The sequence below is a fragment of the Oryzias melastigma genome, linkage group LG13 (genome assembly GCF_002922805.2).
Source record: "Oryzias melastigma strain HK-1 linkage group LG13, ASM292280v2, whole genome shotgun sequence".
Taxonomy (NCBI): Eukaryota; Metazoa; Chordata; class Actinopteri; order Beloniformes; family Adrianichthyidae; genus Oryzias; species Oryzias melastigma.
In genome coordinates, this window is record NC_050524.1 from 11,236,510 (window position 1) to 11,261,845 (window position 25,336).

Here is a 25,336-nt window from a genome sequence, read left to right on the forward strand (position 1 = left end):
AGACTCCTTTGCTTTTACAAAGTGGGAGAAAATATCTTCTGTCTTGTTTGATTTGGGTCCAAGGCTAACATTGTTAATATTATCTGTCCAGTTAAATTTGAGTTCAATCGTTTGTTTATTTTTAGGTAAATCCTAAGATTTAGACTAAGAGTATATTTTGTTGAAGGCTCAGTTGGATGCGTGTTGGACTGGCACATCACAAACCAGGGGTACTACAACTGCCACAAGGGCTGGCCCCCAAAACATAATCTCAGCCAAACCCAGTGTGTGGAACGGTGAAAGCTGATTCTCTGTGGGGACCATGACGGGATGTGCTGAAAGGTAAACGAGTATATTTTGTAGAAATCCATAGGGATTTTTGGAGAAATGTGCGACCTGAACTCACTTTTATCTGCTGTGTGATAGGAACTAAATCCACTTTATCTGAACAAAAGGTCAAAACTTGTTTTGTTATTGTGGAAATAGACTCTGGTTTATATTTTCCGGCCTATTGTAAACACAGCTACTGACCTCCAGGACTAAAATCTGGTTTGTTAGGTATCCTATGTCTTAGCTCACTCTGAATATGAATGAGTAACTAGTGTAGGTCCCATAAGTAAATCTAATATGTCAAATATGGTGCAGTGTGAATTAAATATTACTTTCACTGGGCCTTGTTTTTTACAGGTTTAAACGAAACACAAGTCAACCACATTGCTTCTTTTTTGGCTAACACAACAGATTTCTTTCAACGTTCTCAAATTAAGGTCAACCAAACAGATCCTTTTATTCTTGTAAACACAAGTCAGTTTTTCTTGTGTTTTCTTAACTTAAGTCATAATCCGTCCGTCCTCTGATCCCACACGAGGTTGCTGGAGCCTATCCCAAGTACTGCAGGGCCAAGGTGGAGTACAGCCTGACAGTCCATCGCAGGGCAGCACAGACACAAAACAACCACACACAGACAAGTTACACTCGCCATGAAAAAAGAAATGTAGAAAACATCATTTTGTTTCCTGTTGGCCAGCAGATGGCGCTTCTGTCACATGACATCCAGAGCATGTCTTCTACAAAAATAAAGCTACCACTTTCAGATCTGCTAAAACTCTGTTTAATAGAGCTAACGATTTATCAATTAATTGATTTATATTCCCACAGGCAAGCTGTTAATCAAATCGAATCGACTTATACATTAAAAAATAGTTACGATACTTAAAAAATAGTTACGATAAAAGATAAACTGGTTGTTTTTGGAAAATAACATTTGGATTGAGATAAGTCCAACACATATTATGACAGCAAAAAATGATCAATCCATCATAAAAGTCCAATGTGTGGAAACACTTTGAATTTTACAGTCATGTGACCAGACAGTGTGGTAGAATGTTCTTATAATGTTCTGTTTGGTTTATTTTTATGTGGAAAAACAACAGTGAGCTGAACTTTATGAAACTAAAATGTAAATGGATTTGCAATTAATTCTTGTGTACACACATTAAATATACACTTGATTATTTTGCAAGAAATACCAGGAATCTGGAAAACGTTACCAGTTCAGTACCAGGTATTTATCTGAGTCACACTGGTTGAAGTTTTGGCTAAAGATGTCCTGAACAGTGAATCAGATCGGATTGTTCAAAATGAATCAATATCGACTATGAATCGTGAAGACAATCACAAATTATGATTTGAATCGAACCATTGTTAAAATAAATCGTTACACCCCTACTAATTAATAAAAATGGCAGATACTTATTGATAAAAGCTAAAATTACTTTAACTGCAAAATTTGAAAAGGCTTCCAGCAATAGCATTAGTCAATGTCACATCTTATGTATTGAAATATTTATTTTCATGTGAAAACAAAATAAAAATAAAATAAAAATACAAATTGCAGTCCTGGTTCTAACACACATTTTAATTCTCCTCATTCGTCATTACACCAGCTGAGAAAAATCAGTTTAACTCTGGTTTAAGCCGTCAGATTTTCAATCATTCATTTTCTATTCACCATCCACAAACAAAATCGTATTAATTAACACTTTCATTGATAAACAAGAAAAGCCAAAGTTCTGACAGGAACGTAAAACCAGCAGCTGCCGCCGGGTCGCCCGAATGCAGACGGAGGGAAATGTCAGGAGCTCAGGGACACAAAAAGGGACAACAGAAAGCAACTGTTGTTACAAAAATATCAAAACAGGATTAAAAACTATACAGATACTGCCAGTAGCTGCAACGTTTTCCCCACAATTCCAGTGTCACGCTGAACAACACGGGAGCATGTTTGCTGCGGTTCTTGATAAATTGCACTGAGGTGACATACATAAAAAAAAAAAAAAAAAAGCACGGCGTGGGGAGCAAACTCCGAAATAAAATGACGTTAGAGAAAAACAAAAAGGCCTTCATGTCAGAGTAACATTCACACAGCCACATTTAGCCTGAAATGACAGAACACACTTTAGTATATTTCCTCGGAGGGTTCAAGAACCGGACTCGTACAGTTCTCAGCGATGAAGGTGCTCTCAGTTTGCTTTCGCAGAATCGGACATTCAGTGTTTTCCCGAGCCAGCAGGAAGTGCCGCTTTCATCTCTCCATCAGCAGATGCAGAAGATCATCCCCAGTGAAGTGCTCGCTACATAATGGTATCTTCCAAACTGCATTTGATGCAGCCACAGTGATCGTTACTTCCATAGTAGCAGAATTCACACAAAGACAAACATGAATTGAAAACATACATTTTGAGTTGCCTGCATGGACAAACAGAAAACACAACTTTTCAAAAATAAAGTTCAGCAGGCAGAAATGGTGTGTCCTCAAACACTATTTCAAAGGCTTTTCCCTTTGGGAGTCACAAAGACAGAGTGATGGTTCAATCCCAAACACAGAGGGGATTCCACGTCATTTGCGGCGACTGAAGATGCTCTTTTTGGTGGAGCTCTTGTCTGCAGAGCTGAGGCCGATGAGGAGTCGCGCCTTCTCATCTTCCTCCTGCTGCTGCAGGCTGTTGTCAGCCTTTCCCTCAGACACTTTCCCCCGCAGGTCCGAGCCCGCCGCGGGCTTCAGGCGAAGTTTCTCCTTGATCATCTGAGAGCAGAAAAGATCAGCTCATGAACATCGAGCTCACATCTGAGCAAAACGGAGATAGATTACAGTAAAGACTATAATTAAGGTGGAGATTTATTCCAAATTCAAACAATTTACACTATTTTTAATCAATTAAAATGTTGTAAAACATAGTAACAATTCGTTTTTGGCACGATTAAATAACCATGACCTGTAATTATTTAATCAAATTAATGAGTTTCTAATTGTAATGATTTATTTTGCTGTGAAAAGCCATTCTTTGGGGGAATTTATTTACATTTCTGACATTGTGGTGCAGTAATAGATCAAAATACAATAAAAAAAAACTCAATCAGGTCCAGAGTGCTCAAATTTACCAAATCAAAAAACAGTAGAAACACATTTCTGAGCAATCCAAACATATTGAACACAAACTTCTTATTAATACCATAAATCAAATATTCCACACTTTATCACAACAGCAAGACAGTATAAGACATGAGATTGATTTTTGGGTGAATTTGATCATTTTAAAGACTGGGATGAAAAATAAAAAATATATATGAATGTAAAAAAATATTATAATCGGATTGAAGTTGTAATAATTAATGTAATATTTATGTTTTTTGTAAATAACCAAGTTAAATGTATTTGGTTTTTATTCTTATGGTGGTCCTAATACTCCCTCTGTATGGTTGATAGTCAAGAATTGAAAGTTAAAAAAATATATGGTGTACCTGCGCTACAAGCGCTTTCCGGCTGTCTCTTTTCACAGCCATGGCGAAGTCGAGCCACGTCCAGGTGTTGTTGTGATACTCCAAACAAGGCAGGACCAGGTTCAAGTCTTTCCAATCCACGCTGCTCTTCTCTCCCTGAACAGACAGACAATTAAACTTTAGCAGTTTAAAACACCTATATTATAAAATAATTTAAAATTATGCAGCTTTAGCAAGACGCACTGACAGATATCAAACTAAAATTCACACTGAGACGTGTTCACGGATGCTGGAGGAGGCTGTTGCTGACTAAAGTCATGGACTGTCATTAAAAGTTCATGTATTGGGATTATGTTTAGCTAAAAATAAAGCCCTAGAAATTCACAAAACTGCCTTCTGTACTTTTGTATATTTCAAAAACTGAATCTTAAGAAAAATAATCTTACTAAGAAACTTTTTCAGTAGGAAAAATAATCTTATTTACAGAAAAATGTGTCTTAATAACACGATTTTTTTTAAATAAGAATTCTCGGTCAGATTATTTCTCTGTGGAAGTTTTTTTTGTCTATTTTGTCTAGTTTTTTATTGTCTAAAATCTGCCAATAGGGTAAGAGCTTTTGACTTTTTTCTAAAAAGCCTATTTTGCAGTGTAAGCTAAAATTAATACACATAAAATGAACTTCAAGTGTACTGCTTTTTGCTATGGGAAGTCAGACATTTTTAGTGTTAGTAAACACTTCCTCAGACTAAATGGGAACATTTTAAGTTTCACAATATAAAAAGTAAAGTATTACACTAACATTTTTGAATTTTTTGAATTTTTTATTTTGGCTTAAAATTTAAATTTTTTTCCATTTGTTTGTCTTTTATTAAGAACCACAAACTGGAAAATAAAAACAAAGTATTATTTAGATTGAGAACTTCAACTCTACGTGTTTACATAATCTTTATGCCTAATTGCCTGGTGGTAAGTGAAGAATGGGAGCACACCTCTGAAAAAATGTGGACAAATGACTAAAGGGAATTTCATATAGACTTATAAAAAAATTAATAAAATAAGCAATAGAACCGGCTGACAAAGCCGTGCTGTCCAGAAACTCACTTTGTAGCTGACACACAGCGGCACTTGGGGGATCTTGATGTAGATGAAGGAGTTGTTCATGGCAGCTCGCTCCTTCATCTTATCGATGTCATCAACTGGATGCTGGGGGAGAAGTTGAACCTCGTTAGTTGGTTCGGAAACATTTTTGATGAACACGTTTTGAATGAAAGAGGCTCTCCTCACACCTCTGGAGCTTTCCTGAACGACTTTCGGACCCCGGCGGTGCGGTTCAATCCTTGAGTGACGCTTTTGCTGGGCGTCATGGTGTCATCTGAGCGGGGTTTGACGGGGATACCTGTTCCAGAGACCACACTGACATCAGCACTGAGCCTCTGGGTGACCCTGAAGGCTGAACCCTTTACTCCAACACACTGACCCACTTTAGTCAAGCTAATTACAAAGTAAGTGAAAGGAATGACTAGTGAGTGAGTCAGATTAGTGGGTTTCAAACTTTTTTTTTTTTTTAGTTCAAAGGTTCTCAAAAATCATGAGGCACTTTTCTTTTTTCTTAAAAGTTGGGCTAGTTTTTTTTTAATTTTCAATAAAGTGAGGGATGTACAAATTTTAAAGCATTTTTTTCTCTTCTGTTTATTAAAATGTAACCTTACAAACCCCTTATAATATTCTTTTTTAAACTGTAATTTATTTATAAAATATATATTTTTATGTTTGTGCAAGAGCAACTGTACATTTTGAATAATTACATAATCAGATTACACTTGATAAGCTTTACACAAAAAAGATCAACATTATATTCATATTTATAAGTTAAACTTTACTTGAAGGGGAAAAAGTTAACAGGTTGAGTTTTTTATTATTTTCTCTAAATCAAAAATGTAACTTGTTTGATACAAAATGTAATACGTTTTATTTATTTATTGTGAAAAAAACAATAATTTAATTTAGTTAAATGTGTCTGCTGGCCAAAAGTGGCCAACGCTGCAGCAAAATTACAGCACAGTCATGGTTATCAAAGTGCATTGAATATGAATAAATTAAAGGCCTCGTGTGGTGAAAATCGTGATTTTTCTTAAATTGCAATAAAACATTAGTATTTATGTCACAAATGAACCCCGTATAATTATTTTGTCACCCGCGGCCCCGTCCACTCTCTTCAAGCGTTCAAAGATAGCGCGATCGCTCAGATTTTGGGCAGCCACCGATAAGTAGGTCATAGGTCGTGTGACGTCAGTACAGGAACATACAGCTAGATCCGCTAGTGTTGTGATGACTTTCTGGGCATGGAATTACTTAGCGTAATAGAATTTGGACTGCCGTGGATTTGGGGATTCAAACGGGATAATGGTGAATAGGAGTGTGGCTATTGGGTGCAGTAATGTGCCGAAGAAGGGGGTCTCCCTTCATGAATTTCCCGTTTCAATAAAGGAGTGGGGCGCTCTCCGGTCAGGGGAAGGCTTTGAGCCCTCCCCGGTCCTCCGGAGGAGGAACACGGGGGGTGTACGGGCACCTGGCAGGCGCGCGCCGGACGGCCAGGGTAAGGCCGCCGCGCTGAGGGGGGTTTGCGGTTCCGAGACCCCGGGCCGGGCATGGGGGGCGCCGTGGGTTCGCCGGACAGTTGTCCGGCGCCGGCAGCCGAGCCCGGGTTCTTACTCCCTCCCGGGGCCGTGAGGCCGGCGGGGGTGGCCTCGGCGCCGGGCACAGGAGGACCCCGCCGGCCGTCTGGAAAGAGGACCCGCATGGGGGTTGGTTGCACGCGGGCGAGGGAGGCCGAGAGGGCGGCGGGGGAGCGAGTCCACCCGTCGCCGCAGAAGCAGCAGACCCGGGCAGGGGGGCTCCGTCCGCCTCGCCCCTGAAGGAGGACGACAAGGGACGCTCCGCGGCAGCGGCAGCGCCTTTCCTTTTCCGGTAATGATCCTTCCTTAGGTTCACCTACGGAAACCTTGTTACGACTTTTACTTCCTCTAAATAGTCAAGTTTGATCGTCTTCTCGGCGCCATCGCTGTATGAGCTTTCACCATCGTCATCCGAAGCCCCTGTATCCTCGGATGAGGAAACCTCCGGTTCAAACTGGTAGGGATGTACACCCTCCGAACCCTGTGTCGTTAAAATTCCCATGTTTGATGAAGGCTCATCACCGTCATCCAAAGAAATATCCTCTAAATCGTGGTCTACGTCGCTTCTCAAACCGTCCGCCATTGTTGTTTACACTCTGGGATCCCTGAGGTGACGTCACGCGCAGCCCCCGCCCATCACCACCGATCGCCCAAATTTAAAGCTGTGCACGACCATAAAATGATCAATAAAATCACGCTGGATCATTTTAAGTGAATATTTTTCATTTTCCAAGTTCCATTGACTTTCTAAATTAAAAAAAAAAGATTTGCCACTGCAGGAGGCCTTTAAAAAAAAGGATGTAATTATCTTTCTTATAACTACTTTGAATGAACACACTGGCATTCTGGTAATGGTAAAAGTTTTTAAGACCAAATAAAATAAATTGAATAATTTTCCATGGCTCATCATCGTACTGCCTTCATAACCCAAAAACATACCCGTAGTAACCAGTCTAAACTTGTCTTCCTCATCAGCGTACTCCTCTTCTTCAACATTTCGTCCTGGGAAAAAAAATCCCATCATTCTTTTGAAGAACTGGTACATGAGCTGGATGGTGAGAGGCACCACGTTCACCTGGAAAAAAACAAAACAATCATTACTATATAAAAACAAGAAAAAAAACTTTATTTAAAAGGTATTACAGGTCTTCACCTCAAAGTGCTCCTTCACAGAGATGCCTCCCACAGGTGGCCGCACTTTGCTGAAGATTCGCAAAGCAAACTGGCGCCCCAACTGGCAGTTGCTCTGAGGACGAAGTACAACCTACAGGAGAAGACGGTCGTTTTGGTTTGTACAGCAAATGTAGGCTTTTTCAGATGATCAAAACGGATGGAGAAACTGGTAATGATTTAATGAGGAATCCTGTGAATAAGATGGAGTCAACACTGAGACATTGAGCCACAAGTCTACATACCCGGACCCGCTGCACGGGAGAAAGAACAGGCATAAAGGAGTCAAGAATAGTGACAGTTAAGCCATTTTTTTACATTTTAGTTTATGTTCCCAAACAAACTCATAAATTATATTTCAGCTTTTCCCTTAACCCTTTAATACCAGAGCTTTAGTTTCTGTAATTCCAGTTGATTCTGACTCAGAGAAAAGCAGCTTTGCGCCGTTAACGGCGCAAAGCTGCTTTTCTCTGAGTCAGAATCAACTGATTTATGTGTAAACAGTCAAAGAGTGGTAACATCGCTGGTGTTAAAGGGTTAAACAGGTACAAAACTCTAAAGTGTTTACCTTATAAGCTGCATTTGGCAGCAAGTTGTTCATGGTGAACCACCCAAGCTCCAATAGATGCTCTGCTGTGTCGTCTGATTTGTTCAGCTGGAAGACACGTTTAGTGTTTTATTACGCTGAAAGCACTTCATTAAAACCGGAGGTCAGTGATGGACTATCTGCTGACCTTACTGTACATAAACCGCTGCAGCTCCAGCTCAGCAATGCCGAGCTGTCCGTCCTCCTCCGTCAGACACCAGCGAGCCTGAGCGAAATAAATCTCCGTCCTCCGCACCACGCTCACGTCCTCCGGAGGCTTACGCAGCTCCAGCTTGTTGGCTCGCTGCAGCTGGAAATCTTTAAAACACCTGGTCAGAAAGAAATAAGTATTTTTAACTTCTGGGCTTCGACTCCTGGTGGGGCCGATCTGCAGAAATGCAGAACCTGATGAGGATGTTGAGCTCTTCGCTCTTCATCTGCATGTCGTTTTTTTCCTGTCTCAGCTGGTCCTGGAGCTGCGTGTTGATCTCTGTCAGCTCCTCGTTGGCTTGATCCTCCGGTTGAGCCTGCAAAAACATCATAAAGAATACAAACAAATCCTTTAGGTTCGTAACTGGAGTTTTTTTCCTTTCCTTGTGATCTGTAAATCATGAAAACACACTGGACAAGACACCATTAAGAACACACTAGAAGAGCTAAAGACAAGCAGGAGCGTTAAGGAAGACTGATGTTCTCTACGTCCTCTAACTGCAACTTAAGCTAGCGGAAGTGTTTCACATTCACACCGTTTACAAAGTTGGGTGAACTTGAGGGAAATACAGCAGGTTTATCATGTTTGTTGATCTTACGTTTGATGGATTTATGCTATCTGTACAAAAGGAAAAAACATAGATGAAATCAACAAAAATATTTTGGGAGGCATTTCTTCGATGACGTCCATTTAAAAAACATGAGTAAATCGATTATTTGTAACTGGTCAATCAGGCCCTTCATTTGCTGGGATCATTGTTTTTCTCCTGTCCCTAATAAAGCTGAGATCATTTTCCGGTTGCCCACCTTTTCATTGGAGTAAATCTGCTTCTCCAGGAGTCTGATCTGAACCAGGTGCTGCCTGACAGCCTCCTGCAGGTGTAGGATGCTGCTCCGCTGCTCCTCCGGGTTGCTTGAGATTTCCAGCTGGAAACGCACACGCTGCTTTTTCTCGCTGTGTTCCTGAGGAAAAAAAAAAAAAAAGATAAATTGGCAAAGATGAGTCACCAGACGTTTGCAAAAGGATATGAATTTGAAGTAAATTACAGTACTTTCTGAAGTCTAAGTTTCTTTTTTTTTGTCCAAAGTTGACCGTGGGTGCGACTTATTTGTGATTTTTAAAAAATAAATAGCAATAAAAGCTAGATGTGTGCATCATTATTTCCTACCGACAACAACCCAGTAGAAGAAACTCTACTGAGTGTTATGCTGTGTTCAAACCAAATGTGATTTGTGCAACGGGCACGGCGTGAATTGGGTGGGCGAGGTCGCCATGTGGCATCTACCAATCAGTGACTCGATCAGTGGGTAGAATACTGATCCAATGTGAGCATTTTTGCTCCTCCCATTTGCAGCATCAAGCTCAGGAACACCTTTTTTGGTCGGCAGTCGACACAAATTTGACGCGTGAATCACGTTCGGTGTAAACGCAACATGAAACCGAGCTTGGCAGAGTTGTTCTAAAGAGGATAAAAAATGAAGCGGATTTAGTGATTTGAAGGTATATAAAGAGTTTAGTTGGCTTGATAGGATGTTCTTTATGCTACGGTTATCTTAATAATCGTTCATATGTTACACTAATATAGTAGATTAGTTCTGTTTCATGAAGCTAAATGAGAATCATGGTGTCATGTAATGAAGCATCTTTTAAGCGTCTTTTATTATCTATTCCGTTATAAAGATTTCTCTTTCAAGATGAAATGTTCGTTCATTCTTTGTTAAAGAAATTTCTCCCAATAGTGTGACTTGCATATGATTTTTTTTCTCTGTTATTATGAATTTTTGGCTGCTTTGACCAAAAAAGACAATACCGGTAATTGAGTTCGTTAAGCCTCTTGTATACCTTGCGCCTGGGCTCCACATGAAGCAGCAGGTTGTTGACGATGTCGAGGATCATAGCGTACTGAACCGGGTTAGTGGAGATCTCCAGGTCGTGATGTATCAGAGTGAAAGTGTCCACAGCCCCTACAAGGACAAACGTTACATAAAACTTGCAGATAAAGCCATCATTCGAGTGAGTTCTTCAGCTTACCAGCCTGCTTGTTCAGCAGGTCCTCCTTCTGGTGGTTGTTGCTCAGCTCTGGAGGTTTGATCTGGGTGGCCAGCTCGGGGTTGATGTCGTGGCTGTAACTGATGTAGTGCATCCTGCAGCTGCAGCGAGAGATGATCCGCTGAACCTGCTGAGACTCGTTCACCTGAGCAGGCTGGTTCCAATCTACCAAGAAACCATGATCGTTTTCATTAAGACAAGGTGAGCAGCGTGCAAACCAAAACCATCATTTGTGTGTGGAAGTGCGCGTCTTTAAAGCTGTGGGTTTGAAGTTTTAAGCTCCACACCTGTAGTGGTGCTAACCATTCCTCCCACTGCCTGACCGCCCTCCATCAGATCCAGAACAGAGTCCATGTTACGCTGCCGGTGCTCCTCTATGTTTTTCACCTGAACACAACAAAGTTCAGAGTAAATGATGGAACAGTATGCAGATAAAATACATGATTTGTGTGTGCACAATTCTTGATTCATAACTCATACAATGCATTATGTGCATAAGTGCAAAAATGACAAATTACTACATACACAAGAACTTAAAATTACAGCAGCTTAAAATAACTACACACACAAACTTTGACAATTACGCACAAATAACATGTTTTGCACACAAAACCCAATTTCTGCACAAATATGACGTGATACTCTTTTCTCTGCATAGGACAGAGCTGTGAAATGCTCATAAGTAGGTTAAAACTAGAAGACTCAAATGCAACAGATATCATGTGGTGGAATGACCGATGACACCACAGGAAAACCTCTCAAACAATGTCAACAAGTGCAAGTAGGCCTCTTGAAGTGTTGGAAAGGAGAAGGTGTTTAGCTCAGAAAATAAAAGTAACAAAATGGACATTTTTTATAAATAAAAACATACAACTCCCTATAAAGTAGTTCCTTATTTAGTAGAGCACCTACTTGTAAAACAAAGTCATAATACAGACTGTTACAGGACAACTAAATATAACATATTCTTGAAAAATATGGAATTTCCTATTTGTTTATTTCAGTCTTAAAGAGGTCTTTTCTGAGACTATAATTTAATTCTATTAACTCCAAATAAAAAAAAGGAATTCTATATTTAACTTTGATGCTGCAATTTTTAACATTTTTAAAATGGATATTTTTTTAATATGGGTGGAACGGTGGTGTAGTGGGAAGGCCCTCGTTTGAATCCCAGCAGGAACTTTTTTGTGTGCATGTATTTCCTGAGCATAAGTGTGGTTTCTCCTGACAGTCCAGCTTCCTCACACAGTCCAAAAAGATGCTTCTGAAGTTATTTAGCAATCCTAAATTGTCCCCAAGTGTGACTTTGTGTGGCCCTGTGTTGGACTGGTGACCTCATGACCCCAAAAGGAATTCATCCGGTTGAAAATAGATGGATGGATTTGAGTACATTGCATTTTTCTATATTTAGTCACAATCAGATCAGAGCAGGACCTACTTCCAGCCAGAGCTGCTTGTCCATTTGTTCAGACGGGTTGAGCTCCATGGTTGCAAAGTATTGCATGCAGTCCAGCAGACAGGTCCAGGTGGTCTTCTGCTTTAAGGTGTCGTTGTACCAGGCGGGGTGGTGCTCACACTGCAGGAGCTGAGCTTTTGCAGCAGACACCAGCACACAGCCCGCTGTCTCCGTGCCGCGGAGCATCATCTGGAAAAATAGTAAGTATTGAAACCCTCTGATATGTGCTGTACTCTAAAGCTCAACTCAATCCAACTACAAAGAAAAGCACAAACTTTAAACCAATGTAGTGGACTGTGTTCTCATTAAAGACCAATTAAAAGATTAGCAAACTCCACACAAGGACACAAACTCATGGGTGAAATTACCTGACAGTTAACCAATTCAATAAACCAGTTGCGGTTATAAACATCATCCGTCTGACAGGCCGCGGTGCCGCACAGCTGGTCGCTCACTCCAGAGTCCTCCTCCGAAAACACCACAAACTTATCGGTTTCCTCAATCAGCTTCTGGAGCATCGATGTTCCTGCAAGAAAAGGAAAACAAATGAGTCAAAGGAGTTCAAAGGGAGCTGAGAAGAGTGAATGTCTCAATTCAAAAGCATTTTAGATCTATAAAGTTCTGGTTTCTAATCTATAATAAAACAATCCAGTTGCATTTTTCTGTAGTGATCCATGAATTCAAATTCTTTTTCCTTGTTTTTGTTCTGAAGTGTAAAGTAGAAACTCTACTCTTGTTATAAACTCATGAGCTAAAACATTTTTTTTTGGGAAGGTTTATTTTCCAACTTCCCTCACTCAAGGTTTGCATTTTTTAATGAATGTGAAATCAACATAAAATAAAAATCTACCTGTCAAAAAAAACTAAATTGTTTTGGAAAAAGTTGACAGTATAAAGACACCAACTGTAACCCCGAAGAAACAAAAACTTTACAAACCTTAAGGAGGTTCCATTATAATAACAGCTCTATCAATGAGAGCTGATATGAACATGAAACAGATTTCAGCTTAAAAAGATTTTTTGGGTCACACTTCGTGTGTTTTAGTGTTACTCAAACTCTTAAATGTTTATTATAATTTCCTGCACTGTGAGTCGGGAATTAAAATAAACAAAAAAAATGCTGTTCTGCAAGTTCTAACAAGTTCTTCAAGAAGCATCTTGAAGTTTCTTTAAAAGCTGCTAGAGAACTCTTCTTAAAAGGACTTCTCACCTTCATTTTGACTCTTTTCTGCTCGATTCACAGTGGGGACAACGGGTGTAGTAGGAGTAGTAGTTGGGGAGTAGTAGGATGGAGAGCGCTTGAGCTTCTTGGTCTGCAGCTGTGTGTCGATCTTCAGACCCTTCAAAGCTTCAGTGGAGAGATTTCTCTTCAGCACAGACGCCTTTTTGTATCCGTCGTAAAGCCCAAAAGCTATGTTCCTGTTGGTGGTGGTCCAGGAAGCACGGAGGTCCACCAGCCGCAGTTTGTGAGTGTAAGAGGCGTTCGTTTCATCCTTTGACACCTCCTGGAAATTAAAAAAAAAATTAACGGTATGATTTTATCCAAAGGAAGATTTTGTTCTACAATCTTCTTACCTCATCCATGCGTTTACTCTGCCGCTGGTAGCTCAGAGATGACAGGCTAACGAGATGGGTCGTCTTCTTCTGAGCGTTCACCTGGTTGTCTGCCGTTTCATCCCAGGCGGACCCCATCAGGTGAACCGTCACCTGCGAGAGTTCACTCACCATCTGAGTCACATTCCACTCAGATATCAGCCTTCTCATCACAGTGCCAGCTGAGAGGAAACAGAGGAAGACAGCAATAAGGCAAAAAGGTGTAAACAGGATGCAGAAGGCCTAAAGTGAAAAATCTATGTGGCGTCTTACCCTGCGATATAAGTCTCTGCGTTCCACGGGTAAAGACGTTCCCTTTGCTGCACTCCACCTGGATTCCTCTCTGCTGGGCGACGGAAGCCCAGTAGAGAACCTAATCAATACATAAAAATAAATGCGAATAAAATAAAATATTTAAAAGCAGAGCTTTAAAACCTGAAGGACACTTGGAAAATGCTGACCTGTAACTGAGGGAAGGCGGCAGTGTAAGACATCTGTTTGTAGTGCTGACCCAGTTTTTTGCGGACCGGCTTCAGGCTGTGGAAGAGCTTTCCTCTGCAGATCGGTCGGGACACACTCGTCCAGGTGGCCCAGAAGTTCTGCATCCAGCGCAGAGTGCTGCTGTACAGAACGATCTGAGGCAGCGAAGGCTCTAGAAAGGAAAACAAGGCATGTATGAGCAAAAAGTTTCATTTATCAGGCAAGAGGAGATGCAGCTCCACTCACCGGCGCCACTGTGTTGGTTAAGGTCCATGGTGATGGAGAGGTTGAGGTTCTCCGAGCGGAAAGCTCTGTAGGAGTCGTGAGGCAGACCGGAAATCACGTCTGCGATGTTCTCTGCACAGCAGAGCATCACGGCGTGATGGTCATGGGGGTTGCCGTGACAGAGCCACTGGAGGTCGAGGGTCATGCAGAGGTTGGGCAGTTTTAACAAACAGATATCATCATACCTTAAAAAAAAAAGACAGACATTTGTCATGAGCTCAGTCGCTAGAAACTCAGCTGTCCAAAACAGTGGCACTTACTTTGACGCCGTCCTGACGTTAACATTCAAGTTTCCTTTGAAAACAAACTGACCAGGAGTCCAGTCAAAGTTCAGCCAGGTCCACTCCCAATGCAAGTTCTCTGTGGTGTTATAGGGATCCTGTAAGGTCAGATCAGACATTTCATATTAAAAAGTTTCTACAAGAATGATTCCCCCTCCCAGCACAGAAACAGGACAAAGAAGGCCTTTTACTTCAGTAGCCAGCTGATGTAGATTAGCCTGTTCAATGTCCATGACCCAGCGTCCGTGCAGCAGGAGACGACTTTTGTCCCACCAGGTCAGAGGAGGAGAGGGGTCTACTGTGGGTTTTGTCAGAAGGTCGACTGACTGCCCGATCAGAGTCCAAGCAGGGTCCCAACACGGCCCCCACACAATGGTGTAACTGTAGATGGTGGCTGAAAAAGACAGGCTTCCTCGTGAATAATGACATAGGACCATTTAATCAACAGTCATGTGTTTTCTGCCTTTTTAATGACAAAAAAATACGACAGTCATTAGAAAGGATAATTTACTTTTATTTGAAGGACTTCAATCCTAGGGGGAAGCTGTGATTAAAACAAAAGCCATTTTCTTTTTTAATACTGAAGTTCATCTTCAAATTTGTTGTCATTGAATGAAGGAGGGATTAAATAACTAATATTCACTGAAAACTTGGAAATTCAGAAAAGATAAAGAATGTGGAAAATTGTATTAAAATTGAATGTTTGAATGTTGAATCCTGACACACCTACATCATATACAACTCTAGAGCAACCAAGCATTACCAGGAAACACAGACGCTCACAAGTCCCTTTTTCCGAGTCCAGTCTGAAGTCTACATTTAAATTTTCAATGTTTACACCTATTGTTAAAATTTGGGGTGTCAAATTACCACATTAATGGCGATTAATTAATTACAGACAAATTAGAGTTCATTTTAATGTTAATTTTATTTTTAATCTATAACTCTATAAATAAATATAAATCTATATCCTCAAATATATAAAAAAAAGGTCCTGATCAGTTACTTGTATGAAAGTTTTACTTGGTTTACACGGTACCTGTACGCAGCGTGTCGCTGCTCTGACATCATTAATGAGAAACTTTGTGGTCCTTAACAGAAATAACCCAAACAAAGTCAAAACACAACAGCTATTATCTATTTTGTGAGGGAGAAACCCAGAAAAAGTGTTTTTCGTTATCATAAATGAATGACATACATGGAGAGCTGACTGCATGAGACGGTAAACTGTGGAATACGGTACTGTATGTCAACATATGTATTATGGTATTAATAAATAGTTTGTGGTTAATGTTTTTTGGATTGTTCCTACTGTTTTATGTGCTAAATTAGAGCACTCTGGACCAGAGGTTGTTGTAAAAAAAAACTCTTGATGGTGTAAAAGTAAAAGTTGGAAGTCTGGTATATTAGAAAAACTTCATAAAGTCCCTTTTTGGTTTTATTTTGAACTTTGTGCCACAATTTGACAAATTTAAATGAAAATTAGGCTTTTCACAGACATTTATTAGGTTTGATTAAAAATAGCTTAAATAATTACAGGTCATGATTAATAATTGCATGACAGCAAAGTTCAAGTTAATATTTTATTTTCACAGATGGTTGTTAAACTACTTTTGAATATTCTATGGAGACACATTAACATGCAGTTAGTTTTTCTGCATCCCCAAAACAAAAGCTACATAAAGAGAGCTTTTATTTATAGACTGGACAGAAATGTTTTGATCGTAAGATCAGATTGTCCCAAACTTTAAGTCTCAAGATCTTAAGACTGAGTCTCAGGTTAGATCTCAAGTCTCCACATGTGAGAGTTAAATGTGAGTCTCAAGTTAAAGTTGCCATCTGTGGCAGGGCATCAGTTTTTAAGGCAGCCTGAACTAAATGTGTTACTGTACAGCTGTAAAATTCAGTAAAAGACTTTTGATCCTGGTCAATTGGAGTCAAAGCGATTCGTATTTGATAATTCTGCACATTTTAGTAGTTTATAATTTATGTAACCAACTACTAAATTGGTGAATCTGGATGCTAAAACCTTTAGTCTTCCTGCTTCTGTGCAAACAGCCTGTTGACAGAATCATAACACGTCAGTCTCCTATCCAATATGGATGAAGCAGCACGTGTTTGGCTTACATTTAAAATCGTAGTAGAACTTGAGCGGGGGCACATTTCTGCGGACAGTCACGTCTCCCCATGGTAGGCCGAGAGGGATGGTCTCTTTGCGAGTAGCTCTCGGCTGTCCGTCCTGCTCTGTCCCCAGCAGACGTCCCGACAGAACCCAGTCCCGGATCTCAAAGAGGTAGCGTGGATAGTCACGAATCCTCACTGTCAGAAGATAACATCATGGTAAAACTGTTTTAAAGCGTAACAATAATCTGAGTTTCACCGACTTACCCAAAAATGCAGACAGTTTAAACTTGACAGCCCGGCACCACTGGATCACCAGAGGAAGTCCGTCTCGGGGGAAGGGACTGATCCCATCGAGGTCTCTCAGCTGCTCCCTCACCTTCTCTGGTCCGTGAAGAGAATGATCAGCCAGTGCTACCAACTCCAAGTCTGAGATGGTCCAGGTCAGCAGCGACTTCCTCATGGGGGTGTTTACATAGAGGCGTCTTGAACGCTGGATGTAGATCTCTATGTGCTTTTTCTCCAGAGAACTGTAAAGCTCCTCTATCTTCCTGGCAGGCAGAAGTTCTCCATGCTGCCTGCGAAGTTCTGCCACCTTCTTGTCCAAAAGCAACAGACGCTTTGCGCTTTCCTTGTTCTCGTCCTTCATGAGCTCGTAGTTATCTCGCAGCTTGATTTCAAACACATCATCCAGGAAGACAAAAGAAAACTGAGAAATTTTAAACACAAGATCGGGAGGCAGGCGTTCAGCCGTCGAGGTCCGACTGGAAAGGTGGAGAGACTTCAGCCACTTCTGCACACTGATGGCCTTGTCAAAAGTCCTGGAGAAATTGTACTGATATGGAAACTCAATGGACAGAGAAGGACACGTGAAGACCCAGACACGGTTGTGAGGAGTGGTGAGGAAGGGGAAGGTGTCCCTGTGCAGCTGCATCTCAGTCAGCTCAGCGTGCGCCTCCACGTCCAGACCATTGAAGGACACTATGTTGTTGCCGTCAAAGTTGAAGATCAGTGAGGGCGTGCGAATGTGAACCGTCCCGGCGTGGTTTGACACCGAAAGCTCTTCAATGAGCAGCAGAATGTAGTTCTGCTCACTGACGTGGGCTGTTAAACGGGCGGAGCTCATTTCAAGACGAACACACAAGGCCTTCGCCTGAGCTGATGCTGCATCGCCGCCCTCAGGTGTCGCTGCTTCATTCCCATCTGCTTCTGTGCGCAGCATACGCCAACAAGCCTGAGCTTCAGTCACGTGCTGGTAAAAAGTCATGTGGTCCGGTGGAGACCAATCAACCGTAAGCCCGTCGTCACACTGAACCTATCAGAAACAGGTGCATTATCAACAACAAAAAAAGAAAAGGTTTCACACAAACAAAACAATAAATACTTTACAAACTACCTGTAAGGTATGAGTGGTGATGTGATACCAAACTGTTATTGCCACAAGATTGACGACAGGGTTGGGGGTTTGAGAAGCCGGGCAGCAGGTCTCCATGTTCTCTGTGAGCGTCTTAACCAGAGACAAGCTCAAACCATGCAGAGACACTCGGGAGCTTTCGGCTGAACTCAACACTCTGAAAGAGTCCGTTCGCAAAGACACCGCTCCTACGAAAAAAGAAAAGAAATACTTTTACCGTAGCAGTATGTTTGGTGAAGTAAAAAAAACTAAAGGACAGACAAACATCATGTGTGCCTTTAAACCATAAAGTGATATTCCAACAACCCTTACCTGCCAGATTGGACAGCGTGAACACGTTAACCTCTTCCAGATTGCAGTCCAGTTTGAAGAGCAGCTGTGAAGGGGAGGGAGAGGCAACACTTCTGCCACCAGGGGGGGACACCACCGCTGCATCTGGATGCTGAAGCTCTGTGTCAGGGGGGAGATGCACCATGGAGAACAGGCGGGAGAGACACAGCGCACACGTCTCTGAAAGCTCCACTTGGAGACCCTTGAGGTTCGATTCCACGCTCAGACTCGGAGGAGACTGACAACTTGCCTCTGTGTGGGGTCGGTTCAAACTCCCCTGTGAAAAGTGCAGATTAGAGACTCATTTCAAAAAAGTTCCTCAATGTTAACATTTTTTTTGCAAATGTTGTAGTTTAAATATGTTTTAAAATTAATAACAGTATATTTGAAACTCAAAAAGACACTATTAGAATAAGCTGGACCTGTCTCAGAAAAATGTATTTGTGATGAAGTAACTGCACATTTTTCATTATTGTTTTTTAGGATTTCTAAAGTGTGTTTTTACCTGGAGACTGAGGTAATCTATAATTAGGGCTTCACCCCACACATGTTTACCAGGAGGGTGGGGGGCCTGTTGAATGTGAGAGCCCTGACCCACTCTCCACCAAAAGTTTTCCAGGGACACCGCTGCCCTCTGGTGCAGAACCAAATTTTGGGATCCCAAGTCTTTGTCGACTTTAAGGTCACGAAGATGCTGCAGCTCTGAAGAAAAAGTAGGACAAAACTTACTCCAAAATGCTCCAGTAAATGCAAGATTTTTTAAAAACTACTGTATTTTCCAGAGTATAAGTTGCACTTTTCGGAGAAAAGTCCAACGTTTCAGAACAAATCTGCCAAGCCCAGCGTAACGCTGTGTTTACACTGTACTGCCTCTTTTTCGACACACATCAACGTGTCAGTGGTAAAAGTTAGAAAAAGTAAACTCTTCAAAATGTGATGAATTATTGTAGAATATACCTGCATCAACAGATATGAAGCCCAGAGCGAAAGGCGTGGTGTCTCCTAGCTGAACAGACACGTTCACGTTGGACACGGAGGAGCTGATCATCACAGGAGCATCCAGATGAGGGAGGCGCCTGAGGAAAGAAGGGGTGGGCAGATAATCTAACGGACTAAAAACAACATGAGGAAATAAAAATTAAAACAAACAAGGAATGAATGATGTGTGAACATAAAAAAGGGGGAAAGTAGGAGAAAGGAGCGTTACAAATTCCCATTATATCATTTTCATAGAGGTGCTTTAAACTCGGAGCGATACCTTCTTCTGTGAGCTGCCTTCCTGTGAAAAAGTCGTTTCCATGGAAACAGGTTCAACCAGTGTGCAAACTCCTGGTGACGGTAGTGAATGATGCAAGTGTTGACTATAAATGACCCCGAAATGTCAAGGGATGTAACCTACATTATGAAACAAAGACAGATTTACAAAAAAACACACATATTTAAGGAACTTTATGATGATTGTGCAACTAAAGGGATCTGCTTCACCTGAAGGGATGTCTTAAGACTGTTAACACAAAGAATCCTCTGTCTGCTTTGAGAAAGGAGAAGTCCATCTATAAATGGAAAAAAGGGATGTCATTTATTGTATTTTTAGACTTTTTGCAATGTCCCAAGAGTCCACTGACCATCAAGAACGATCTCCAAGCTGCTCTGTGGAAAACTCAGCTCCGGAGTGAAGCTTTTCAGCGGATGCTGCTCATCGTCACGGGCGTAGCACATTCTCAGAGACTTCAAAGTCCAGTTCAAGTGTCTGTGAACGGTTGGAAAATGTTCGACGAAACACTTTCAAATCAGCAGATTCTTTTTAAGTTACCGGAAAAGAAGGCGTGTATTGTGGCGGTAAATTATTAACTCACTTCTTCTGGCTGTGCATGGACAGAGTTATGTTAGTTTTGTCGAATTCCACTCTGACATCGTGAGGAAGAAGCTGGTGAAACCGTTCGACGGCCTCGGTCTGAATGAACGCACTGTTTTCACACTCTAGAAAAAAAAAAGACATTTTGCTTTGCTATATCACCACTTAAAGTGACTTTAACCAAATCATTTAAAAGTACATGTGATTCTCTACCATGACACAAATGAGAACAGAACATCCCCTTTTTGATATAAACTTATTTTGTCCTAAAAACACCTAATCTTGTGACTTTTTGCAGCAAAAATAAATTGTTTTAAATGTTTGTGCTTCTGCAGAACATCAGTATGAAAACTATGTTTAAAGGTCAAATCATTTAGTCTTTTATTAGACCTAAAAATAATTTTCATGAGAAAATAAAGTTACTGTCAACTTAAACCTCAACTTTACTTATTTTTTGTGTTGCATTTCTATAGAGCTGACACTTTTTTAAATATTTGACATAGTACACAGATGATGTGTTTTACTTTCAACAATTTCCAAAGTTTACATTAGTTGTGACTTATGCAGAAAAGTTGAACTTTGACTCACCAGATGCATCAGGATCTTGTTTCTTTGGAGGGGTGGGGGGAAGCAGGAGGTGGCTGAGGAACAGCCCCTCGTGCAGCTCTGCTATGAGCGTCCTCACATTCAGAGTAAGAGAACCCGGCTTCATCTCTGGAAGGCACATGTCTCCGGACAGCAGCAGGCTGAGGGCCACTTCTGCCAAACAAATGTCCTACAAACAAGAGCAAGCCAGTGGGACGTGTTCATTCATTTCAGACTGATCCCCTGTATATGCTTTTATAGAAAACACATTTCACTATTTAAACCCATTTTTCTTGCATTTCATTCATCAAACTTCCACAAAGTGGACAAATTCAGCCACTTGAGATGCTAAACTGTTAGAAAGCAATCTGTTCCGCAAGTGTTACAGGATGTGACTCCAGTGACAAGACGGCAGCACTACAGAGTGCTACAAGTGACCAACTATTCCTGCCATTTCATTTTGTAGACACAATGGATTACTTCTTCAGAAGCATGAGACATATTGCTTCATGTCAGGACTGCTCCTCTAGCAGTTGCACAAACATTATTAGAAAGAACTAATTAAGCAACAAGTATTATCTAAAATATTACTCACTGTGGTGACAGACGTTCGTCTCCAATTAATGATAACATCATAATAACCAATTAAAATGAGATAAAAAGAGTCTAAGGTTGCATGTTTGAACAGATTTTTATTTCTAAAGGGTTTCAGATCGTCTGTGTCCAAATCCAGACCTTGAAGGCCTTTAGGGGCTGCTTGTTTTCCAACAGACCCCGCCCTTGAAACATTTTATTGTGAAAACACGCCAGGTCCAGCAGCAGGTATAGCAAGAGGCGTTCAAGGACAAGAGAATTTACTAGGGGTGTGTACTGACAAGAATCTGGCGGTGTGTATCACAAAACACCCTAACCCTTTCACTAAATCAATATTTCCTTACACCCCCAAATTGAACCCTTATTCATGACAGAAGGGGTTTTGTTGTTATTTTCCACTTTAGAACACAAGACTACTATTTTCTGTTCTCCGACAAAGTTCAGCCTTTCTAAATTATTTATTTTAAAGGTTAAATATGTGTAAATAAAAGACAAAGAGGAAATATTTAAGGTTGCATAGCCTGGTACTGTCATACAGGGAAAAACTCCTAAGTGTCTATGACAACTCCAGGCCTCGAGGGCCCCAGTGTCTGCATGATTTCCAGATATCCAAGCCCTACCCATGACTGATTACCTGGTTCAGGTGTGTCCAGCCGATTAGAACATGCCAGAGCAGGGTATGCTGGAAAACAAGCAGGAATGTGGCCCTCGAGGAGCCCTGGAGTTACCTATTCCTGTTCTAGAAGTTATAAGGAGAGCTTAGACCTAACCTTTTTAAGTGTTTTACTTTGTGGCTTCATTTTTATGACACAAATTACAGAAACGTGAAAAACCTTTTACAACTGAAAATGTAATCACCAAATTCTATGACCTGCATGATAGGATCTTTATAAGCTTTTACACAAACCAAACAGCAAACAATCTGTGGATAATACTTTGCCTTTAAATGTGCTCAGTATCAGCTTGAGAAAGTTTATTTCTTACATTGTTATTGCTGAAAAAATGGCTTTAAAAAACAATATTTTCATCCAGTTTTTACTCATTTATTTATAAAAAATGGTTTGTTCTTTGATGTAATACATTTGGAGAAAGGTGCTAGTTATTTCATTTTAAAGTTAAGTAAATGAACTCACCAATTGACTGCTCTTCAGCACTTTGCTGCTTAACTGGCCTAATGAAAGGTTCCATGCCAACCTGCAAAAACACAATAATAACACCAACAATAAATAAAAGTTTCACCCATAACCAGACCAAATGCCTGAAACAAACAGAGATTGTACCGTTTGCTCTGATGGTCAAGCAACAAGGTAATTCCGCTCACTGTCATGTGCCACAGAGACTCTGACAAGGCGAGGTTCAGCACCATCACATTGATTGAGCTGAAGTGGAACGACAGCAGCTGTAAGCACAAGAAAGACACTGAGGTACAGCCATCACACCAGAAAGCAGAGACGTGCTGATTGATTTTGAGCCTTTGTACTTGTGACAGGAAGCGTAGTGTTTTGGGGCTGACGGAAATCTTTCTGGATTTTTTCCCATGACTTGTCTTTAGCAGAGGTCCCACCGGGGCTTGCAGGTCAAACCTAATTCTTGTGTCACCGACGCACAATGCTAGGTATTTCCTGAGAAAGAAACAATGCACAGGAGTCACGCAATGGCTAAACAGGTGTTAGAGACCCACTTCAATAAAAATTGTGTTTTGAACATGTTTTTGTAGTATTTTTCTAAAGATGGAGAACATTTTTTTTTTTTTTTAATAAATCAAATAAAATTGAGTTTATCAGCATTGTATGTTAAAATTGTGGTGAATCAGGACCAAATGAAAAATTAACATTGGAAAAAGTTTAAAAGTGAAATGTAAAAACTATGATCGGCAGGTGAAAAGCTCCCAGCTTGGCTCCATTCTGATGCATCCGGTTGTAGATAAATAGACTCATTAATGTAATTGTTTTCTTTGTTCTAAGTTAGTATCTCGCCAAAAACTGTACGGCTGGATAGCTCCAATAATGTTCACCATTTTCATTGCACCGCTAATGTTAGTTTGGAGATGCGAGGGGCCGTAAGCTAATGAGAGTGTAAACAAAGGATTGATGAGGTCCGGCCAAGAAATTTAGAAGCAAAACTCAAATAATCTACTGCCACTCTGCAGAAACTTTGTCCTTGTAAACTATACAGGTTTCTTAATTTTGGCCAAAAATGACATAATCATAATTATTACTAGGAACACTTTAACAAAAGATCAAAATGTGATTTGAGTCTTTAACAGCAAAAAATAAATAAAAAAATCTTACCTAAAAAAACAAAAAACATGCAAACTTACGGTAAATCTTGGTTTAGAAGTTTACTTGATATCCATATCCTGTCAATTTCCTGCAAAAAAATTTAGGTTGTGTTAATCAATAAAATAAATGAAAGTACAATTGATGCAAAACCCATTCTTTTTTACAAACAACAGCAAAATGTTAACTAATTCAACCAAGAGGAAAAGAGCTAAACTCCTGGGAGTCCCATCATTTAGCGGGGTGCTCAAAGTTGCAGATAAATTACTAGGGTGGTGTAGAAAAGGAGGATGCAATTAAAGTAAATACTGTATGTGGGTTGAAAGGGCACGCTGTATGCTGGGAATAGCATGATGTGATCTAAAAATGTCATAAATAAGAGGTTCCTTACACAAGGCTTCAAATTTGAGGTTTGAACTATGCTTCAGAGTTAGAAAAAAAGTGAAGTTCTTTAGGTTTCCGTGTAAGTTTTTGTAGCTTTATTAATCTATTGTACATTTTGTAGATATGTCTGATTACAGCACACCTTTTCATGGGTTTGTACACAAGTAAACAAACATTGAAAGGAGTAAAGAGCTTATCTCACCAAAGTATGCTGCTGGTGGAAGTGGACGCTTACGCCCTGGATGGAGAAAAATCCTACTGATTTGATCTTTAGTTCAGCATTCAGAGCAGCTTGGAAAGCTCGCACAGCCAGGCTGCAGATGAGCCATCTGACAGGGAAAATGCACATGCAAACACGTCAAATCCAGTTCATTTAAACAATAAATATTACATTCAGATAGAAATCTCACAGATTAGCTACTTTATGAATCCAAAATTACAATTCTTACCTGGAAATTATGCACAACAGGACAACCCCAAGCAGAAAAAAGACTAAAGATATGAGCAGGAGGGACATGGTGTTGAGATTCACACCCAAAGCTTGAACATGGGTCTCCCTGCTCCTTATCCGCCTTCAGCTTCTACAGATTTAACAAATTAGACGCATCAATTTGGTAGCTAGTTGTTAGCAAATAAGCAGCAGCTTTCAATTTGTTCGTCAACGCAGCAAACTGAACATTTCTGGTTCAATCCAGCGCTAAATATGAGGGTTTGGTCGCGTGCTAACATCCTCTAGCTAACATCGCAAAGTAACTACAAAGTAATAACAACCGAATTAGCTGCTAGCTTAACTTTTTCACTTCGCTAACAGTGCAAAACCATTTACCTGAGCTTCTTGAATCAATGTCATTGGTGGAAAAAGAGTCAACCGCTGTCAAGGAGTGACCGTAAACATTCCTGCATGAAATAGTTAAGTATGTTTGCGCCGCGTCACCAGGAGGGGAAAAATTAGCCGAGCTGGACTACTAGCAACACAGCCGGCTAACTTGACACAGCTGCGAAGCTGTCAGACGCTCAACAACAGCGTTTAGGGTGGGAGAGTTTTCACTAAACTGTCTCTAAACATTAAACCTACCCCGTCATAACCAAAGGTGCAGGTTTATCGCTGTACTGCATAAAACTGCAGAATGAAGAGCAGCTCCAGTGGAGCAGGACTGGTTCCTGTCCGCTTCTTAGCTGCACGCGGGTTTGTCATCCAAAGATGTTTACATGACCACAAAATCTGACC

The 25,336-nt window shown here is 40.7% G+C and overlaps 1 protein-coding gene and 1 long non-coding RNA gene across 6 annotated transcripts; one reads left to right on the top strand and one right to left on the bottom strand.

Moving 5' to 3' along the window:
• Positions 1 to 1,809: 1,809 nt before the first annotated feature.
• LOC112149263 (protein KIAA0100) lies at positions 1,810 to 25,336 on the bottom strand. 5 transcript variants are annotated; one of them, XM_024276874.2, is made up of 41 exons: positions 24,935 to 25,336; positions 24,558 to 24,689; positions 24,311 to 24,437; positions 23,766 to 23,815; positions 22,926 to 23,067; positions 22,726 to 22,844; positions 22,579 to 22,639; positions 20,855 to 21,041; positions 20,268 to 20,391; positions 20,037 to 20,161; positions 19,897 to 19,964; positions 19,670 to 19,806; positions 19,369 to 19,523; positions 18,917 to 19,113; positions 18,394 to 18,688; positions 18,064 to 18,269; positions 16,935 to 17,982; positions 16,674 to 16,865; positions 14,738 to 14,940; positions 14,526 to 14,644; positions 14,227 to 14,450; positions 13,962 to 14,152; positions 13,774 to 13,873; positions 13,483 to 13,682; positions 13,118 to 13,412; positions 12,276 to 12,433; positions 11,890 to 12,096; positions 10,739 to 10,838; positions 10,434 to 10,616; positions 10,245 to 10,366; positions 9,209 to 9,364; positions 8,597 to 8,718; positions 8,340 to 8,520; positions 8,174 to 8,260; positions 7,851 to 7,859; positions 7,589 to 7,699; positions 7,375 to 7,510; positions 5,047 to 5,156; positions 4,862 to 4,963; positions 3,781 to 3,915; positions 1,810 to 3,064 (listed from the first exon to the last, which is right to left on the bottom strand). In XM_024276874.2, exons 2-41 carry the CDS (start codon positions 24,623 to 24,625, stop codon positions 2,879 to 2,881), a joined length of 6,738 nt encoding a protein of 2,245 aa, XP_024132642.1. In that variant the 5' UTR covers positions 24,626 to 24,689; positions 24,935 to 25,336; the 3' UTR covers positions 1,810 to 2,878. The 5 variants fall into 5 exon arrangements, with proteins under 5 accessions (XP_024132642.1, XP_024132644.1, XP_024132646.1 ...); XM_024276876.2 differs by having other exon boundaries at positions 25,184 to 25,335; XM_024276878.2 differs by having other exon boundaries at positions 19,369 to 19,487; positions 24,935 to 25,335.
• LOC112149264 lies at positions 8,656 to 9,387 on the top strand. Its single transcript, XR_002919769.2, has 2 exons — positions 8,656 to 8,757; positions 9,239 to 9,387. It is a non-coding gene; the product is annotated as an uncharacterized LOC112149264 (long non-coding RNA).

What these genes read in the sequence shown, in the direction of transcription:
- LOC112149263 (XM_024276874.2), bottom strand. Translation starts at nt 24,625, where the DNA reads ATGTCCCTCCTGCTCATATCTTTAGTCTTTTTTCTGCTTGGGGTTGTC. An exon ending in GTCTTAAGACATCCCTTCAG is followed by an intron (nt 19,807 to 19,896) that starts GTGAAGCAGATC and finishes TTCATAATGTAG; the next exon opens with GTTACATCCCTTGACATTTC. An exon ending in CACGCTGTCCAATCTGGCAG is followed by an intron (nt 18,270 to 18,393) that starts GTAAGGGTTGTT and finishes CTTTTTTCGTAG; the next exon opens with GAGCGGTGTCTTTGCGAACG.